This window comes from Verticillium alfalfae, genomic scaffold (assembly GCF_000150825.1).
Source record: "Verticillium alfalfae VaMs.102 supercont1.4 genomic scaffold, whole genome shotgun sequence".
Classification (NCBI taxonomy): Eukaryota; Fungi; Ascomycota; class Sordariomycetes; order Glomerellales; family Plectosphaerellaceae; genus Verticillium; species Verticillium alfalfae.
Window position 1 is genome coordinate 2263674 of NW_003315035.1, and position 21425 is coordinate 2285098.

General features: G+C 57.5%; 3 protein-coding genes across 3 annotated transcripts; all 3 read left to right on the plus strand.

Moving 5' to 3' along the window:
- Nucleotides 1-2678: 2678 nt before the first annotated feature.
- On the plus strand, nt 2679-5336 carry VDBG_04164 (glycogen synthase; the record flags this gene model as incomplete). The annotated part of the gene is made up of 6 exons (XM_003006165.1): nt 2679-2729; nt 2928-3038; nt 3109-3206; nt 3257-3532; nt 3584-5139; nt 5207-5336. The coding sequence occupies 5 exons, from the start codon at nt 2960-2962 to the stop codon at nt 5334-5336; spliced, it is 2139 nt and encodes a 712-aa protein (XP_003006211.1).
- Nucleotides 5337-8618: 3282 nt separating this feature from the next.
- VDBG_04165 (F-box domain-containing protein) lies at nt 8619-10988 on the plus strand (the record flags this gene model as incomplete). The annotated part of the gene is made up of 4 exons (XM_003006166.1): nt 8619-8956; nt 9044-9803; nt 9875-10613; nt 10972-10988. The coding sequence occupies 4 exons, from the start codon at nt 8619-8621 to the stop codon at nt 10986-10988; spliced, it is 1854 nt and encodes a 617-aa protein (XP_003006212.1).
- Nucleotides 10989-19866: 8878 nt separating this feature from the next.
- Nucleotides 19867-21001, plus strand: VDBG_04166 (conserved hypothetical protein; the record flags this gene model as incomplete). The annotated part of the gene is made up of 2 exons (XM_003006167.1): nt 19867-20580; nt 20645-21001. 2 exons carry the CDS (start codon nt 19867-19869, stop codon nt 20999-21001), a joined length of 1071 nt encoding a protein of 356 aa, XP_003006213.1.
- Nucleotides 21002-21425: the final 424 nt, after the last annotated feature.

Consider the following 21425-nt stretch of genomic DNA (forward strand, 5'->3'; position numbering starts at 1 on the left):
TCAAACTTGATTGTGATGGAGGGCCTGGCTTTGAAAGCCGTGTTCGCCGGCCTGGAACGACATTCATTACCCTTGACTAGTTTCGACAGCAGGGCAGACACTCACGAATTCCGGACACACGCCTGACATATGTTGGAGTCACTCGACAGCTAGCTAGTAAGTCAGAGCTCTTGGCAACTCGTTGCTCCTGCATTCCCTTACGGTGACCTGCGAACGATACGGACAGTCAAAACTTCTGAAAATCGAGGAGGAATGAGGCAGAGCGCCTTCAGTATAAAAAGTTCCGGGAGAGGATAGCCCCATATGATCATTGTCGATATCACATTAGCTAAAGCGAGAAGTGCAAATTGCACGCGGCAGCATCCAGACGATCGATGGTGAATAAGCTCCCAAGTGAAACCTCCTCACTCAAGGCCTGAAATGCGGCTGCCATGTCATACGCCCACTAATTTCATGGGCCAACCCATCTTTTAAATCTACATTCTTCCTATCTTTAAGACACACGACGACTCTCTATTGCTGGGTTGTGATGTAGGCAATGTCTTATAACGTCCCGGCCTCGATTTAGTTATTTCGAGAGGCATTCATTGCCCTAGCCAATGAGGCGCCCCAATGGAATTGCAAGGCCAGGCAGGGTCCACGACAGATGACGTTGTGTGTGCAGATGCGTGAACGATCCCTGTAAGCTAGGTCGTTGCGCTTGTCAGCTGTCGAAGTAATCTTGTCAGTCTGCGTCAAAAGGCGAGTCCAATAGCAGCTTTTCTCTACGATCTGAGATGCGTGCGTGGTGTTTTCTTTCCTCAACTGGTCAGGGTGTCATGGGAGTTGGTCATTGCAGCATGGGGGGCACGGAATGTAGTGCCGGCCTGAGCGAGGCGTGGCTTGAGCTGCGATTCAGGCATTCCTTGTGATCCCACCACGGCGCATTCATCCCTACTGAAAGTCTCACTTGCCCAACTGTCGGATCGCAGCATGGGCGAGGCTGTCGAGAGACCAAGACATTAAGAAGAAAAAGAAAAGAGAAGAAAAAGGCTAGCAAGGCATTCCAGATACACCCTTCTCGAGCTCACGTCAGACAAAACTCTGTGCCAGCAAGGTTTCGCATTGGTCACGTCGGTATGCCACGTTCTGGCGTAGCAAAACGTGTTTTCCTTCCTTTCTTCGCCTCCGTCCGAACCTTGGAGCGTCGACCAGTAGGGTAGGACCAGAGACCCTTCTTGCGTTGGGCGGGTTGGAGACCCCGGAGTGCCCCCCCAGGTTGGTGGTCTGGTGACACAGGCTTGATTGGTCGCCATCAGGAGCCGTCCGAATGCTCGCTGCAAACCTCGTCACGTTCGCTGTTGCCGGGAGGTTTTTAGCTCAGCCAACCCCGCATTCATTGTCGTCATACTGTCTAATGGGCGAATAGGCAGCCCACCGCGGATGGATGAGCACATGGGCACCCTCGCGCACACTCGCGCGCGCGCACCCAAGCGAGGGTGGACTGTGCTGAAGCTCCTCCCGCGCGAAGGCTGGCGGGCCCCCCACTGGCCTGGAGATTGCCCATTCCACGGTTCGTAGGCACTGTTCAGCTACCTGGGCACCTACCTAGGTACCTACCTAGGGAGGTAGGCAGGCCTGAGGATTTCCCATCGAGATTTTTTCTTTGCGCCATGTCCCGATGTCCGTGTCTCCGGAATCCCACCCTCGAAGGAAAATCAAGATTGCAGGAGCCACGGGAAGAGACGCCGGCGCTGCTATTCTCGGCGTCGCAAGGGAAAGGAAAAGGGCATGAAAAAGATTTTCATCCCAATATTGAGGGAATTGTCAGTTCCTCAACCCTTTTACTCAATGCGACGAGGTGTTGCCGCGGGATTATTCGGCGTTGGTTGCGCCCAAAGTGGCGGCTGTAGACGCATCTCGCCCCGACAGGACGATGAAGAAGCTCGTTGGGGCAGTGATGGTCAACACGAGGCCCCTCGGACCCAGCGAGAGAAAAAAAGGCTTGACAACCTCGACAGGCTCGACAAGCTGGAGGCCCAGACTTGTATCGACCAAGAGTCGGCCGGCTGGAGTGGATTCCCGCCATGAATGTAGTTGCTCAGCGCCCAAAAGCCCCGGCTTGAAATGGCTCTCGACCCCTGTAGGATACCCACCATGATTGTTCCACGCTTAGTGCAGCCGGACAGCTTGCCCCCCCCCCTCCCCTTGGCCTTCAAGGGCCCCCCGGGTCGATGCCATTGGATCGGGAGGATCGAGAATTGGGTCGGCCAGGAGCAGATAGTCAGACAATGAGGTGGGCAGCAGCACCGACGTAACAGTGGTGGCAGGCATACTCGCACACCACCACCACAGCCGCTCACTACCTGCTACCTGCTACCTGCTACCTACTACTTGCTACCTGACGCCGTTGCTCCCACAACACGTCCTCGTCCAGCTGCATGCACCAGGTGCTCCCGACGGACCCTCCGCTCACTCTTCTCTCTCACCACCTTACCTTACCCTTCGACTGATTCTGTCTGACATTGGCTGCTCCGCGGACATCGTCCCCATCACCCTAAAACCTGCCCTCTCCCTCCCCCGCAACCCGCCTTCCTCAGTTGGCTTTCCACCTCTTCCCACCTTGCTTGTGTCCTCCTACAATCGCACTCGAACCTGCCACCGCCCCTCGCCACGGCAGCTACCGAAGCATCACGGGAGCTTCACGTAGCTCTAGCTTTCAGGAAACGTCCTGAGCCATCTCGTCACAGGTACGTCGCTCGGCGTGGCCTGACGTGCCATCAAACAACCGAACGCTCCCCTCTTGAATCCTGCTCCTCCTCCACCTACCCATCGCGCCCCAATGCCTCTCCCCGTCCATTGGCCTCTCTCCATGACACCAATCCAAATTGCCGTCGCGCCTCAGCTGCCTGGTGTCACAGCAACTGACTGTCCGTCCATTTCTCTAGCATCCCAGACCACAGCGCGCAGACAGGTAGCCATGTCGCAAGACGAGCGTTCCGCCCGTGAGGTGAAGGATCATCTCCTCTTCGAAATCGCAACGGAAGTTGCTCACCGAGGTGAGTCTCTGAGCTCTCGAGCAGTACGAGTTACCTTGCTGTCGAGCTGCTGCTGACATTCTTCCACTAGTTGGCGGCATCTACTCTGTGATCAAGTCAAAGGCCCCCGTCACAACAGCCGAATATGGCGAGCGCTACACCCTCATCGGTCCGCTGAACCACCAATCGGTATGGTGCTTCGACTCGGAGCTCTCTGTTCCAGCTGCTAACAAGCGTAGGCCGCCGTCGAAGTCGAGGAGCTCGAGCCCACCGTTCCTGAGCTTGCTGCCACGATCAACTCCATGAAGGAGCGCGGTATCGGCATTCTCTATGGTCGCTGGCTGATTGAGGGCGCACCCCGAGTGCTCCTGTTCGACACCAAGACCGCTTACAAGTTCCTTGATGAGTGGAAGACGGACCTGTGGAACGTCGCCAGCATTCCCTCGCCACCCAATGACGACGAGACGAATGAGGCCATCGTTTTCGGATACCTGGTCGCGTGGTTCCTCGGAGAGGTGGGTGCAAGTGTCATCAACCACCTGTCGTTGTGCTAATTGTTTGTTCAGTTTGTCTGCCACGAGAAGAAAAAGGCCGTCATTGCGCACTTCCACGAGTGGCTCGCCGGTGTCGCATTGCCCTTGTGCAAGAAGCGCCGCATTGATGTGACCACCATCTTCACCACTCACGCCACGCTGCTTGGTCGTTACCTCTGTGCTGGCTCGGTCGACTTTTACAACAACCTGCAGTGGTTCGATGTGGACGCCGAGGCTGGCAAGCGCGGTATATACCACAGGTACTGCATCGAGCGAGCTGCTGCCCACGCCTGCGATGTATTCACGACTGTCTCCCACATTACAGCGTACGAGAGCGAGCACCTGCTCAAGCGCAAGCCTGACGGCGTTCTGCCCAACGGCCTCAACGTCACCAAGTTCTCGGCTGTCCACGAATTCCAGAACTTGCATCAGCAGGCGAAGGAGAAGATTCACGAATTTGTGCGAGGCCATTTCTACGGCCACTATGATTTCGACCCGGAGAACACGCTGTACTTCTTCACGGCCGGTCGTTACGAGTTCAGGAACAAGGGTGTTGACATGTTTGTTGAGTCGCTGGCACGCCTCAACCACCGCCTCAAGAGCGCTGGCAGCAAGATGACGGTCGTGGCCTTCATCATCATGCCTGCCCAGACGACATCGCTGACTGTCGAGGCTCTCAAGGGCCAGGCCGTCATGAAGTCACTGCGGGACACTGTTGACATCATCGAGCGTGGCATTGGCAAACGCATCTTCGAGCGCTCTCTGAAGTGGCACGACGGCGACCCGCTCCCCGATGAGAAGGAGCTGATCACCGGTGCTGACCGCGTCCTCCTGCGGAGACGCCTCTTCGCGATGAAGAGGCACGGCCTGCCTCCCATCGTCACCCATAACATGCTGAACGATAGCGAAGATCCTATCCTGAACCAGATTCGTCGGGTCCAGCTTTTCAACCACCCTTCTGACCGAGTCAAGGTTGTCTTCCACCCAGAATTCCTCAACTCTGCCAACCCCGTCCTGCCCATGGACTACGACGAGTTTGTACGTGGCACGCACATGGGCATCTTCGCATCCTACTACGAGCCTTGGGGCTACACCCCGGCCGAGTGCACGGTCATGGGCGTTCCCAGCATTACCACGAACTTGTCTGGCTTTGGCTGCTACATGGAGGAGCTCATCGAGAACTCGAGCGATTACGGTATCTACATTGTTGACCGCCGGATGAAGGGTGTCGATGACTCGGTCAACTCGTTGACCTCGCACATGTTCGACTTTTGCCAGAAGAGCCGTCGCCAGCGTATCAATCAGCGTAACCGCACGGAGCGTCTCAGCGACCTGCTCGACTGGAAGAGGATGGGCATGGAGTACGTCAAGGCGCGCCAACTGGCGCTGCGCCGGGCCTATCCTGGATCGTTCCAGGGTGACGAGGAGGAGGACACGATTCTCGGTGTCGAGCAGAAGATCTCACGACCTTTCTCGGTGCCCGGGTCTCCTCGTGACCGTTCTGGCATGATGACGCCTGGTGACTTTGCCAGCCTGCAAGAGGGCCGCGAAGGCCTGAGCACTGAGGACTATGTCGCTTGGAAGCTGCCGTAAGTTTTGCTCTAACCCCCCTCCCGAATACCACACCAATGATGATGCTGACCAAAACTCTGCCAGTGAGGAGGAAGACCCTGAGGAGTACCCCTTCCCGCTGACGCTGCGCACGAAGCGTGTCGGCCCACCCAGCCCCCTCGACGGCGTGCCTCTGCAACCTACAAACGGCAACGGCGCTGGTAGCAGCAACTAGATGATCGCCATCGGTTGTCGTTACCACTCTGCATACAAGTCTGGAAAAAGAAGGGTGGCACTCAGCTGGAGCGCTACAGGCTGACGAACACGGAACGCCACGAGACATCCTCCACGCCGACACAATCGAGCATGCGGGGGCGCATGACAAAAAGGACGGTGATATCTGGCATCAAAAGATATCAGTGGATGCATCTGGCGACCGTGTTGTCGAAGTGTACGAGATTGCGGCGAACTTGCATAGTAGATGAGGCAGGGGACGCGAGACGGCGAGTGACATGATTGGGCACGAGGCAGAGTCACATCTCAGCGCCATCGCCATTGTATTTTGCTTTTGACACGAGGGGGGATTATAATAATTAAGCATCCATCTAACCTCACCCACATGACTTGTTTCCTGACGGCAGTTTGCGTGTCTCGACATCAATCGAGGGACTGCCCCGAGGCCACGAGACAGCAGATTGATGTGTGACGAGGCTCGACCATCTGTAGTTGCCTACCTGGTCAATTGCTGATGCCAGGCAGTCGGGAATGTTGGTATCCGTGCTCCCGCTAGCAAGAGGACTCAGGGGTCAGGGTGGTTTGTACATGGGGGGGTCGGAATGGGAATACCATGGAGATGGGGCCCCAAACCAGACTGCATTGTCCTTTACGCGCCTCGTCGGTCGGCGAGTCGTGCACGATGCGGGAGAGACGGCAACTCCCGGCGGCCCTTGGTCCAAGGGGATGGTCGAAGGTGGGTTTTGGTGGGATTCGAAGGGAGCCTGCTTGCTCTGAATGGCCAATGTGCGAGGCGAGGACGGCATATGCTGGACAGGACTTCACTTGCCATGCACATCTGTAAAGCAGCAGGTTCGTCTGCACCACGTCTCGGAAAGCAACTATATGAGGTAGTTGTCCTTATTTGGTTGAAAAAACAATGGTGTACAAGCCGGCGCACTCCCATAACTTCCAGAGTGTTTTGATCAACGAGTTACATCTTGCTCGCTCAGACCCGAAGCTGATGATGCCTGTGACGAAGTATATATGAAGACCACTACAAGCAGTCCGGGGGGATCATGGCGCTGTGTTCATACCGTTGTGCACGGAGTTGAGGGAAAGGAAAGACCCCACCCAGAAGCTGCACTCCAAGGCAAAGTAAACCTGGATACTGCCGACATCACGAGGTCATAGGCGTTGCTGGATATACACTGATTGCTCCTTCCCTGTACACGTTGTAGAGCGTCCATGGTGTTTCTCTGGTGAGACTAAGAAAAAGCGTTTGCAGCTTCCAAAGAAGCCTCACGCTCATTATACAGGTTGCAGCTGCATCTATTCTACTGAGGAACTTCCTCAAAGGCACCGGTTCCTAGAAAGTCGTCACTCTTCAGGAGGTGCAGGCGCAACAGTTCTCAGAAGGCCGAACCCAGCAGGATGCATGAAACGGGAAGGCAAGTTCAAGCCCGACCTCGAAGAAGTCAGGAGCGTCCTTCTCAGCTCCTTCTCACTGCACAACCGTGAGTATTTATATGTTTTGTCGGAATTCCGCTCTTCTCCTCTTCTCCTTCTCGTCTTCTTCTTCATGACTTTTGGATATCTCACAGCATGCCTACCTCACACGCGATGCCCAATCATGTTACCCCCATCTTATTTTCATCGCTACCATGGTGGCTCGTGCCGTCTCCCTTTCGATGATGTCTCGAACCATGAGCGCCTGGTCTACCCATCAACTTAAGCCGGCCGGGCTTTGAAGGTTCGGAGCCAACGGACCAGTTCGTGCATAGGGTTCTCATGGGGTGCCCGGTGGCGATCTTCGTCCTCTTTTTAGAGGCGGGGGTCTACACCTGGCCGCCATCCAGAATAGTTTGGTAGCCGTGACGGCCGCCATTCTTCACTTTTTGAAACGATTTTTTCCACCATTGTCCTCGGACGATGCTCTGGACGGAGTAACTGATATTCCACTTCTTCCAAATCATCCATCACACCTTTCAGTTCCCGGGCTGAGGTGCAGCGAGCTTTGCTCGTCTGCCTCCTTGACGACGAAATCCGCACCATCACCAGGTGGGTACCCCTAGGACTGCTGCTGTTCATTCTCGGCGTGCAGTCAACTTTGACGAGACATTTCGCATCATGAGGCTATGTCATGTTGCGGGGGGCTTGCAATCCGCATCTGCGTATACTCCAACATGATGGCCGCGAAACGAAGGCGAATCCTGCGAGGGTGGACGGAGGCAGAGGCCCGCGGCGCACCGCTGAACCCAGAAAGTGCTTTTTATATATTTTATAGGCCACGATGATGCTGGGCGCGATGCTGGCGGCAGGGTCACGCTGATGCGATGTCGGCTTGCAAGAAGGACTTGTACCATCCCCACGCCACCTACCTAGATACTAGTTCAGAAGAAGCAACCACGTGGAATCAACGCGTGGATTCGCTTACACAACTTGTGCAATGGAGCATGCTGTGTTTGATGTTGACGAATGTGACATTGTACTTTCTACGTGGCGCGGAAGCTTGATGCGGCCAATGAGCATGGAATCAGCACTAGTGCAACGATAGGGCGGCCACCAGTACTGTACGCGCTTCTAGAGGTCGAAGGATCGCCAACACGCGACGCGAGCCACGGCCACGCTCGAGGCCAAACGCAGACAGACAACCCACCGCCAACCAATGTACTGATCCTACATGGACCCTCCTATCACGTCGAGGAAGGCCTCTTGCCTGCCTGCCTGCCTGACTGCCTGCCTGCCTGCCATTCGGACCCCTGAAGATCCTTCGACAAGTTCCCTTTCGCAGTTCTCCATTCCTGGCCCCAATCGCAGCGTCGCCCCTCCTTTTAAGGCTTCGTCTGCCATCCCTTTGAGAGGCGGCACACACCATCGGCAAGCAAAGGGGGAAAATAGGGGCCCCGCGTGCAAACAAAGTTGGGAGCTTGGTGGAATGCCAGAAGCTCTAGCACCGTCTCAGCACAAAGAGCTACTGAGACACCCTGCCTCAGACTACAGCTCGCAGCCGCCACTACGGTCAGACATCCGACGATCCTAGGCCCGAAGAACGCGCCCACCCGCCCAATCGGCCGTCTGCGTGCCTCTGGACCTCCTCCTTTTGGGCTGACAAGCCCCCCCCCTGGCCCCCCTAACCCTGGGTCACTGTGGACCACTGACTGACCACCTTACCCCAACCCCAGGGTGCTGAGCACCACCACGACTAGGCCCGATTGCCCGAATTTCGTCCTTCAACTATCCTTCCCCCTCTCTTCTTCTCCTCCTCCTGCTCCTCCGCAACATGAGGCTTCCCTTTCGCAAAATGGGCATCTTCAGCTTCCGGCGCAACAAGGACAAGAAGAAGGATGCCATCGGCGTTCCTTGGGGCCCGTCCTATCCCAACGGCGAGGACGGCCTCGATGCCAAGTCTCGGGCGCCCCTCTTTCCACCCACGCGCTTCTCCGCCCGTCTGATCGCTGAGCTCCCCTCCACCGTCCTCGAGCGCATCTTCGTCGCCGTGTGCCCTCAAGCCCAGGATGAGTCCTACGAGACGTGCGAGCAGAGCGCTCTCGAAGATGGGTGCATGCTCTGCGACCTCAGGGATCTCGCCCACTGTGTCCAGGTCTGCAAGCAGTGGCGTGCCGCTGCCAGGAAGGTTCTGTAAGTCCAACCGTGTCTTTCTGTCGCCGCACCATGCCGTGGTCCTTCTGGCTGACTTTGGAGGGGGGGGTTGCCCCTCCACATCAGATACCACAGCATTCGGATTGATCCCGTTCACTATTGCGCTCGTGAGGCCTACCTCGCCGAACTGCGCAAGCGCCGCACCAAGTTTGACCGCAACGGCGAACCCGAGGACACGCCGAGCGCCCGCCTGAAGCTTCTGTGCCGCACCCTCCGTGACGACCCGACCCGTCTCGGCGCCCGTGTTCGCTACTTCAAGACGCCCTACATGCTGCGCGAAGCGGCCCAGGCCGATCTCGCTCGCACAATTGCCGTCCTGCCCAATCTGCTCTATGTCGATCTTCCCGAAGGCCTCTTCTCCGACGACTCTGCCTACGCAACATTGCGCCTCGAGGTCGAGGCACGATGTCCCAAGCTGCTGAAAATGACATACCGCGGCGGGGCAGAGCGAAGTCTGGCCAAGCTGGCCCAGGGGACCATTTGGAGGCATCTCGAGGTCCTGGAACTGATCAAAATCAACATGGATCCCAACGTCTTGCGCCACGTTCTCGCCGCGCTGCCCAACCTGCACGCGCTCAAGGTGACCGACAGCAGGGCCTTCAGTGATGACGTCTTCGTCTACAACGAGATGTTGCCACCGTTCCCCGCGCTCGAGCAGCTCGTGCTCACCAAAACGCCCAATGTCACGGCTGCCGGCTTGGTTGACTATCTGAGCTATCCCGAGACACGCGCCGCTCTCACCGTGCTCGCCCTCAACAAGACGGGCGTCGAGATTCCCACCCTGCACGAGGTTGTCTCGCTTGCCACATCTCTCAAGTCCCTCATCGTGCAGTGCAGGGTGGATGGTCCCTTTCAGAGCGGCCTCCAGACACAGAGGCTGTCTTCGAGTCGTTGGAGACATTGCGCTACGAAATCAGCAGCGATCCGCAAGCAAGCCCATACTCCGGCATCACACAAACCTACTACACGTATCTCGCCTCCTCCATCCTCGCCAATGGCCTCACGAACCTGCGAGCCGTCTACGTGCTCGACGCTGAGTTTGCCGACCAGCTCTCCGGTCTACCGCCTCCGCCTCCGCGCGCCTCCTTCGCCCAACACGGCCGTCCCTCGTCCTCCGGCTCCGGCCTCTCCAAGTCGCCCCACGGCAACTTTCTCGCGCCAAACATGACAGGTGGCAACGGTGGCCTTCAGCCCCCGATGCGCCCCTTTGCCCCTTCGGGCGCTCCGGCCTCCAACCGTTTCAGCTCGAACAATCCTTTCGCCGGCACGGGCTCCCTGACGCACACGCTCGAGGTCTTTGCCAAGAAGGACGAGGCCATGAACTGGTCGTTCGTCAAAGTCTCGCCCACGGCACAGCTCGGCCCCGCGCCCTCGCGCTATAGCATGGTGCCGGGGGCGCTGCAGAACGAGAGGCCCATCAGCTCCTACGGACTCGGCGCCGACATGCTCGGCAACGGGTGGACACGGCTGGCGCGCGACCGCAGCGTCATGGGTCGGCAACGGCATCGGCGGCTTCACGGCCTTACCGCAGGATGCACCACCGCCCATGCCGAGCGGGCTGCAGGCTGGCGGGGACTCGTGGCCCGCGTCCCGTCAGCAGTGCTGGAGAGAAAAGGGGCGATCGGGACATGTGGCGGTGAGAGGCGGCGATGGGACATAAACTTTGGTCTTGGGGATTGTTTTTATTTTTTTTACCCCTTTCATTAGGACGGTGGGGAAAAGGTCGGCCGGGGGGGTTGTGTAGGTTTGGCTGGTTTTAATGCGAGTTTCACGCGCGTTCCTCCGCGTAGGAGGAGGGCCGCCAGATGGGCATTGGGATGTGTGCCTGGAGCAGGCAGCTATGAGCACCGCCGCGGAGTTGAGGCAAGCGGCTCATCGATTTCGCATTTCAGATTCTACATTGGGGAGATTGTTCCTTTTTTTTTTGTACGATAGTATACCCCGCGTTGGAGCAGCGTTATGACAGGTGATTCAACGAACTATGAGTCGTCCAGCTTGGATCGAGGATTAGATGGTGCAGCCTGTGATGAGCGGTCGTCTGCCTGTAGAGCGCGAGTGACTCGGCTGAAGCTCTCCCTCTATCGCATGCTGTTGTTTTTGCTGAGGGCGGGCTTTCGTGACAGTATTGGATGCGGTGTCACGTTGAGGGTCATATCAGCACTAGACCATGGGACAATGGATCTCCCATGGGTCGTTGAACCTCCTGCCGCATTAACGGCTTTTGTGACATCGCTCTCGCGGCTGTTTCCATAGCCGGGGCTGGGCATGCTGTCTTCTTCCTATGGTGCATGCGTCAACCATGCTTTTGATCTGGAACCAATGTTGATGTGCCTTTCTCAGAACCCTGGAGTAAGGCCTTAGGTCAATCAGCGTTTGCATTGTCTATCTCATCCGACTTCGTTTAAAAACATGCGTATTCTTCAACTCGCGGCTTTGAGCAGGAACACTTTTCTCCTCTCAGAGTGCGAAAGAACGGGATATACAGGAGGGCCGTGATATGGCCTCTGGCCATCGCGAGATTGGCGATTTGTGTTTGATGCGTCCTCGTCAACGATTGAAATTTTTCACACAACGCCAATGGCAGATTCGGCATAAGGACAAAGCATCTGAGGGACCTCGGCCTTGGGTTTGGAGTCCTGGGAAGCATTGTCGTGCATCTGCTGTTGTCTATAAGGCGAGCAGAAATACGGCCAACTAGAATTGTGTCGTGTCTGACAGGCCGCGGACCAAGACGGCAACCTGATGCTATCACTGTACATCATACATCATGAAAACTTGCCAGGACCTGACGTTGATATTGGACGGGCTGGTCATCCAGCTGTGGTCGTCAGTCGAGGCTAGCAACATGAAAAGCTCGGCCAGAACGATTTGAAAGACATGCATCGCGACGATTCTAGCCGATCAACAACAAATGGTCATCCCTCGCCCCCAGAAGGAATCAAAGGACGAAGGCGAAGAGCCGAAGATCCTCTATGTTTAGAATCCCCAGAGGCGTTGGATGAAGCACGGTCTTGTCTTTCGGTAGTGCCCCCCCCCCCCAACCCCCTCGTGGCAAATCGATCAACACGTCAGGTACGACTCTAGTCGTGTTCCTGGCGTAGTCAAGTCGACGATCTCCAAGTCCTTCGAGGCCATCCCAAACTCCATCGTCTCCCATGTGCACTCACACCCTGCCTCTCATTCGCCAGACCAGCATGAAGGAAGCACTCCTCTTCTTCCTCCGCCAACAACCCGCCATACACCCTTCCAATGACTCCATGAGGGGACAAAGAAAACGAAAAAAAGGTCTCGTCCCCATCACATGCATCATCATCCATCAAGGCATTACAAGGCATTACAAGGCCGCGTTCGCCAAGGGTCCCAAGATTTCTGCTGGCTTCTTCTTGCGTGCATGTGGCGCTCGCGCGCGAAGGCATATGGCGGTACATGGTCTTTGGCGAGCATACTGTGTGACTTCATGCCTCCAGAGGAAGGATGGGTGGGTGCGTGACGCACGAAAAGCCGGTTCCTTTGCGGAGCGGCATCCCGGTCGGGACCCTGCAGGTTACGACCACGCGGTTCGTCCGGCCCACGCCGTTGACGGGGCCCTTAGTCGCCCTTCCCTTGATTGACAGAGCACGGCGGCCGCGGAATCGTGTTGTCATTGGCTTTCCAGGAAGGAAATGGACAGAGATTCGCCTCACTGAACTAGTATTGCCATTTCGCTGTATACAGTATGCCCTTTGTCGACTGTAGGCACAGACCCAACGACGAGAGGAAGTCGTGCCCATTGTCCCAAGAGTATGGATTTCGCAAAGGGGCAGTCCAGTGGCAGGCTGACCACCCGCACGACGTCACGATGCAGGCGACGCAACCCCAAGCACGGCTTGCACGGCCGGCATATCCCTCACCCTCCTCCGGCCCCCCCCGCTTATCGACGACAGAACCCACCATCATGGCCAGCATCGCGTATGCGCACCTTTCAGCAAGAACTGGGCAAGGGTGGGGGGAGAAGCCTGGAACATGCAGCATTTGGCAGATGGGCGCCTCACCGGTGGCTTGACGGCTTGACGTCTTGACGTCTTGATGGCGTGACTGCAGCGCGTCCCTGCTGGACATGCTCCGCTGAATAAAACCTTTGCAATTGGGACAGGGTTTCTCTCTCCCCCAATGCAAGCCAGTACAGGTTTTCGAGGCAAGGAAGCACCGGAGTGAACGCTGCCAGTTTGTGGGCAGCAAGCAACCATGTTTGTGGGGGTGGGTTTTCCTTCGTCAGCCACGTCAGGGTCCTGTGATGTCATAGCCAGACACGCCCTCCATCGGCGTCTTCACGCCCGGGTCCGGGTGGGGCCTGTTTGGCGGGCGGGGCCGAGCCTCTCAACGTTCCCTTGGTGCTTTGGGTACGGAGCTCCGGTCCCAAAGAACACGGCATACACACCTGCGGTAGGCAACCACCGGGAGGATGGTGTGCAAGGCATTGCGATTGGGCCTCCACAGCACCCGTGACAAAACTCCCCCCGAGTCAGAGGTGGTGTGTTTGCCGGGCGATCCTCTCAAGGTGTCGGGCTCGGCCAATCCCGCCGTCATGCACCGCAGTTCAATGTCAAACAGCTGCCCGAGCGTCTTCATATGCCAGAGGTGAGCGGGGTAGAGTTTCGGATAGCCCGACCTGCACTTTCATCATACACAGCTCGGGTTGGCGGGGGGGGGTTGGTTCCGACTCATGCTAGGGCAGGTTGGTCTCTTCGTCTGATATGCACGCTATCGATACCTTCCGGTGACGGTCAGCATTGTGCCATGCTCAGCAGCTTGTCGAGATTCATGATTCGAGGAGCACCCGAATGGCTGACCTGGACCAGATTCGTCCGATCTCACTCTGCATGACAGAGGCCGCCGTGTATGCCCATGAGAGGCGTTATTGCTCCTACATCGTAGATACCACCCAAGAAATGGAGCAGGCCAACGCGAGGGCAGCGGTCTAACGAGAGACCCTGGGCTATACATCTGGCCCCCATGAATGTACCGATCGTACTGTGTTCCCACTGTCGGGGGCAAGCGAGATGCGGCATAAGCACTCAGACTGTAGCAAGTATACCCACCAGAAATAGACGAACGAGTCGTGAAACTTGTCCTTTTCCCGGGCAATCAAGACTGGGGGCGCCTTCCTCCCGCCCCCCGAGCGAAACCTCCATGTCGTGCTCGATGCTGGCAGGCGCAGCCTGTAGGTGTAACGGAGTCATCCTCGAGCCTCTGCCGAGCACAGACAGTAGAGGTTGCACTCGAGCGAAATCGCTGTGAGCCCTATACGACACTGCCTTTGGGGGCCCAATCGCGATGTAGATGCAAATACCAACAGGATCGCTCCCCGCGGCACCACCATCCAGCAGACAGGCACATCGGGCGGATTCGATCCAGCCAGCGTCTCAAGACGGAGAAGCACCACGAGGGCATTCGCAGCGTATCCAGCCCTAGAAGATGTAGTGCGACTTGACAGCCAAGGGGGACCCCAAGTTCAGTGTAAGCACAAGCTAGCTCGAAGGCTACCCCCCAAAAAGAGACCACCAGGAACAAAACCGCTGCAACTGGCAGGACGCTCACTAAGCAATGGCAATTGCGCTACGAGTCCTAGTAGGAAGTCAAAGGATCCAATCCTCTCATCCTCAGAGGATCAGCCAATGTGGGATGTCCGAGGCGCGGCTCCGCCCTGTCAGCTGCGTGCGGCTGTGCGGGCGGCGGACGTCGGGGGCTACTCGCACAAATAGTCAGCACGCTGCGCCCGACTCCGGGAACATGACGACCTACTTACCCAGCGCGACGGTATCATGGGGGCGGGCTTCTGCTTATTCTCGGGCTACAATGTGGCACATTTGCGACAACTTCGATTTGGGGTCTATGAGAAGTAGGAGGTGTGGTTGGGGGAGGGGGGGGGCTGAAAGCTCCTGAAAATGTCAATGAGTAGTCATACCTCAGAAAGGTTGCCACACACATACACATAGGTACGCCGAGTATCACCTATGCGCCCGACAGGGCGCTCAATTCGCGGCCGCCCACCTCCCACCGTCGCGCCTGCAACGCACAGAACGACAGAAAGGGGCCTCCAACGTCCAATGTCCAACAAACACAAAGTGCACTGCATCGGCCGATAGCAGGCGGCAGCTAAGATGATGGGGTGAACGGGTGAGCGATGCGCCGGCGGAGAATGAGAAGGAGTCCGGTGATACCCTCCCCCTCCCCCTCCTTCGCCCTTCTGATGCGAATGATGATGCCCTCTCCATTCTCTGCGGGGGCCACACCGCACAAGTGAGATCAGACGATCGCGCAACAGTTGTGTTTCCGACCAGAACCCTGCGCAACCGCGGCGGCGAGGAGCCCGGTGTCGATCAAGCGGATAGGCATGCACATCAGTGACGGCAGAGGAGATCTCGCGACATTCTGAAACGGTGATACTCGTGAGCGTGGTGACGATGGCAGGGATAACTAGATGGTACATCAATGGATCACAGGGGCGGGAGCCTGAAGCTCGTGCTTGCCACTCTGGGGACCTGCGACAACTATGGGCGCATGGAGAGTGGCGGCAGGGTCGTTTGGCGGATGATGACTTCTCTGGAATGCGATGAATTCTTCAACACCCTGACGTGACGATGTGTGGACACACACACACACACACACACCCACCCACAAACACACAAACACACAGAGTCTCATTCTCGCTCTGGCGGTACAGTGTAGACGTTTCGGCGACCTTGTACCGCTGCCGACCCACGAGCCGGAGCCAGGCAGGGTGGGCAGAGCGGTCAGCGGCGGCCACAGCGAAGTGCTCGTCATCGGATAGGCGGACGCACCGCAGTCAAGGTCAAGTCTGAACAAAGCGCTCGAGTATTGACTCGCCGAAGTTCTTCGTGCCTTTGTTCTCGTGAAAGAGGGTATAGAACCCATTTTTAGAAATCCCAACGGCCAAACCCGAACGACACCTAAGCCGGGTCAGGACTAGGGGGATCGCAGTAGTGGCCCGCCGCGCTCGTGTCGGCCCCGGCGTGTGGCTGGTGGCTGAACGGCTGGAAAGCTGGAGAGCTGTACAGTACAGCTGGAGGACTGGACAGCCGGACAGTGGGCGCGACGCCTGGAAGAGGCTGGAGAAGGTGTGCGAAGAGTGGCTGGCGCGACCAGAAGTGGGTGAGGTGAGCTCGACGATGGATGGCCTGTGCTCGTCGAGGTCCAGCAGCTGCAGCCAGCTCCTGTCATGACGTTAGCGAGCCCCCTCCACCCACTGCTGCACCGTGGTGGGCACAGAGAGACAGATGAGGCGGGCAAGCGCAAGTCGACAGAATGGCACGGGGCCCACTGCCAACCTGTCCGAGCAAAAAGACTTAAACCATGATCTGGCGATGCAACGCCATGCATGCGTAGCAACTTTTCCTATGGAGCATTCCTGAACCTCGTGCTTCTGCCACCGTCGGGCGCCAGTGCCCCAAAGTGGCGCCCCCGCAGTGCAAGGAAAGTATCGTAGGTCTGACTACAAAGGAAAGAAAAGTTGAGAAATCGTCGATAGGAATTTTTCATCGCTCCCTCGCTCTGCTCTGATGAGAGGGGCCTGCAGATGCAGGTGAGGCTATCCTCGACCCTGAGCCTGCATGCTGCAAAGAGTCGGGCCTGGTCGGACCCGATGCACTGTGCCAGGGTCAGCAAGCGGCGGCCGATAGGGGGCGGACTTGAACCCCAGCACGGTGCGCGCGCGACCAGGTTCGCCCATGGTGCTCTGCGGGTGTTTCGACAAGAACAGCCAGCGCTTCCATTGCTGAGCATCGGTAAGAGGGGCACAGAAGGCCCATCTACCCAGAGCGCGCCCCCCAGTACCCTATTCTTCATGCCCGCCGTCATGCCGTGGCCAACGCGCCTTTTTCGTCCCGTCTCGCCGAAACCAAACATTCATGCCCTGCACATCGGCCCTGATCTCAAGAGTGTTTTGTCAAGCTTACCCAGGGCACCCGCCAGGGCCCGTGGCCTCGCCCACATCGTACAGCGTCCGTCAGAGAACATCAGACGAACGTCAAGGTGTGGTCGGTCAGGGCCAAGAAGTGTCTGCTGGGGGGCCCCCGAGGCGACGCTGTTTCATGTCAGTGAGGATGACCTGCACACCCCGGCGCTTGCTGTTGACGGGCCTGAAGGCGAAATTCGAGGGTAAAGGTGGGGGTGCTCTTTGCACCGGGATGCCAGGAGGGATCGATCAGGTCCATGGGGGGAAGGGCCCGGCTGTGAGCCTATTCTGACAGGTCTTCGTTTTTTTTTTTTTTCCCTATCTTCCCTGTGTCGAACGACAAAGTGACGGGAAAAGGGGAGCCAAAGAGCTTCGAGAGCCAGCAACCTCGACCTCCTCGTTGCCGCAGGGTGGTGACCCAAGAGAAAAATATGGGCTCGACTGGCGGTCAGCGGGGAGATTCGCGGGCGAGAGAGCGCATCGGCATGCCTGGATTGAGCTGTGATTCGTGCAGCACCGAAACTCGGCCGACGAGATGGTGTGGTGGGCAGAGAGCGCCTCGAGGCGACGATGTCGTCGCTCCGTGGCCTCGGTGCACCAGTGAGAGCGCACAGGAGCTCCCCCTTCCTCTTCTCGCCTTTCCAAAGGAGTCGCGAGCGATGCACGGTGCAGGCAGGTACCACGCGGCACAGACACTCGAAATCAAGGGGACGCCAGCACCACGATGTGTCTCGTGCTTCAGAAGACTTTCTTTTCCGTGGGCCCTCGATTTCCGGATAGCGTTGTGCCCGTGCCATAGCTCGAGCCCATAGCCCATGTCCCACGACCCGCAAACACGACTTTCTCAGCAGACATGGGGGAGGCAGCGACTACTAGCTGCAGGACATTTTAGGAAAACATGACATGATGCGCATCTACTCGATACTCCAAGCACCACACAGTAGCAAGGGGCGTGTATGCCAATGTTGAAGGGGACTGTCAAGTCCCAGAAGGAGACCAGGGGAAGCTCCGCTGATCGCAATGCGGTGGGGTGTTCGTGACCAGAAGATCTCTTCGCCGGCAAGTGATGAGATGAGTGAGCTCTATCAGTTGAGGGTGAACGGGCGATGAAGGGATCCGTTGGCCGCCGAAATTAGGCGGATCTCACCTCACTCGCACACGCCCACCCACGTACAGTAGCCGGCGAGCATCGGCGGCGGCGGTCGGACGTAGACAGGCCCCGAGTTTGCGACTTAAATTGGGATCAAGTCTGATTATGGCGTGTGAAATCTCCCTGGAAATGATGATGCGGATCTCGCGGCGTTGGGTCTGTGGGCAAACTTTGGGAGGGGACTTGACTCGAGCCGGGTCACGATGTCGTGCTGGGAAACGAGACAAATTGGGCTGCTGCTAGATTGTGAAGGGCGAGTGCAGTGCAGTGCAGTGAAGCAGGTGCAGCAGCAGCAGCAACAGCGCCTGCTACTGCCGCAAGAGGCCAACCAGCAGCTCCGACGAGGGCAGCGAACCAATGGCTTCCCCTGCGCTAACTGTTTCTGGTCGTCTGATGAACGGGCTGTGGCTTGGGGATGATCATCATCCCCCCCCAGCCATCTTGTTGTATGTCGGTCATGATGATGGTCGTTTTCGCGGCTCTTCGAACAAGCAAGAAGTGAAGCGAGCATGTGGAAGGAATCTGCTGGTCATGAGGAGCGACTGATGGGTGTGCATGCGCCGGTGAGCACCGGGAGCATGGACGGTGTTCTCCCCTCTGCTCTCTGGGGGACACTTCCCTCAGATCTCGTTTAACAGCACCAATAGTGGCGGCCGTGAGCAGGCCGCCATGACCATCTGGGCTGGTGCTCATCCCCATCTCTCCATCTCGCCATGACTTATCTCTTTGTTCGCCGAACACGCTCATGCCGACTGCCCACCCCACAGCGCGTCCAATCTATTTGACGAACATTCAATCTTCGACGTGATCGAGGGAGCGCCGACGCGCCGCAACGGCAAAGGAGCCCCCCTTTATCCATTCCACTCTATTCAATCGAAGTACTAGGGGTGAGAATTGCATGTTTTTTTAGATGAAAACAGAGGAACACTATCGCTCTCTGCCCCACCCCTTCTCTTCTCCCACTATCGAGCTGCAGGCAAAAGAACAGGAGGGACAGGGCACGTCAGGGCAGGACACCTGACAGGATGGAAGGGGCGGCAGCACTTACTGTAAGGTAAGGTAGGTAAGGTAGGAACAGCACAGTAGCTCTGGGTGGCGGCGGCAGAGCAAGGCCAAGGCTGTGAGGGTTAGTTTCGTGGATAGCGCGAACCACAGAGAAGGACCAGCCCCCCCTGGCCTGTGCCGTACGAACGCCGACAGGCACACTGTGCGCGAGGTACCTCCTGGACCCCTCCATGATGGGCCCCCTCGTTTGTGCAGACGCTCTGCCGGGGTCCCCCCCTCCATCATGCATGCATCCATGCACTTGGCACCTCGTCCATCATCCTCTACCCCCAAAGGCAATGAACGGCCCTTGCCCACCGCTATGAACAGCCCTTGCCCACCACCATGACGGGCCACGCTTGCCCGGCCCAGATGCCAGAATGTCGCCAACCCGTACATAACCATGGGGGGCTGCACCTCCCATGCCTCCTACCCCAGTTCCCATGTTCATAACCAAGTCCCAGCCAGAATAAAATATTCATCTGTCCAACCGACCCCCTCTTCGACTACTACTATTCCTCCTCCTCCTCCACGCGCAATCCATTCCATCTTTCACGATACTATCCTCCTTTCCATTCCACGTCTCGGCTGGTACCACCTCTTCCAACATCCCACCAGTTGGCTGTCGATCAGCCCGTTTCCTTACCGTGACCTCATACTTCAAGTGAGACCTGCCGTCTCAGGATACACTCTAGCAACCTCTACCGCTTTTTTTCTGCTGTCTCCTGGCTGAGGGACACAATGTCTCTGGTCGACCACACCATCCCTTCTAGGGAGTCCACGCATTCCATAACCCACGCCGCAACCCGCGTCCAGGACGAGCTCCACACCCAGGACAAGCAGCCCTCAAATAACGAGTCGTCTGCCCCGTCCGACGTTTCCTCATCCTCTGTCACCCACGATAACGATATCAAGTACCAAGACAACATGCTCGACGAATACTACGACGCCGACGACATCATGGCCACCGAGTCTGTCAAGACCGAGGCGTGCCTCAAGTCCGGAGACGCACCCGCCCTCCCTCCGAGGAGCAATCTGCGATCATCTCGACTCCTGAATGCCTTCACCATGAAGCTTGCCGCCGAGGAACAGACCACGACGCTGTCTCGTGCCACCCCGCAAGACGTCTATCTCTCGTCCGAAGAGGACGCCTCCTCTTCTGCCGACGAGTTTGACGAGTTCTCCGACTACGACTTTGAATCCGAGAGCGAGGAGTCGACTGGCTCTCCTGTGAGGAGAAAGAGCCACGAGGACACGGCCAAGGTCGTGTCGGTTGTCTTTCATCCCTCGATCATCGACCTCCCTGCTCGCCGCTCTGCTCACGACTTCATCCAAGACAGGCCCCAGAGCAGCCTGGGCACGTCGGTCACGAGCCTTCGCTGCGCCGCTTTCCATCTCCTCCTCCTCCACCGGCGTCTCCTTCAACCCGACCCACCCGCCCAGGTCCAGCAGCATGTTCGTCGGCGCCATGGCGAAGCAGAAGCCTGCCTTCCTCAGCATTGACCCATACGCCGGCAAGACGTACGAGCAGACGCTGGACGAGGAGCGTGAGTGGGAGCAGCCAGTGACGCCTCGCACACCAACAGCCATCCTCAAAAGGGGACTCAGCATTGTGCGCAAGCGAAGCAAGCCCGCTCTCAAGGATCAATTCAACTCGGCCTCGACTGCATCTCTCCCCCTTGAGACCAAGGAGCAGGCATCACCCGCCGCCACCGGTCCCATCAGTTACAACGACATTATGAAGGCCGCCAAGAGGAATACTCGCGACTCGGCGCTCATGTCACCAGTCTCTCCTGCTGCTTCTTCCCCCGTCTCGTCAACAGGCAAGAACAGGATACTGAGCAGCTTCCACAGGAGGAAGAGCATCAAGGCATGATCGTCGCCTCGACAAGGGTCTTGACGGCGACACGCAGGGAAAAAAAACGGAAAACACAAACAAACATCACCACTACCACATACTTAATCGGATATTTGCATTTGGTTACGAATCTTTGGCGCGGCGTTCTCTGTTGGGGACAGGGCAGGGGGGTGGGAGACTGATTTACCGGCGTTTCACAGTCTGGTCCCGCGGTACAGGGCAGACAGGCAGGGTGATGGGCCCATCACTGGGGGCGACGGCGTATGCGGATACACATACTTACAATCCTTTTGTTCTTTTCCCATTGTCTTGGGACACCAGCGCCGTTTGATTCGGACGGGCGGTGAAATGCAGATGCAACCGGGGCGGTCAGACTGCCCCGGGAGACGGGTCTCCTGGTAACAAGCCAAGCCACGGCATTAGGTCGAGGGGGTCGAAAGAC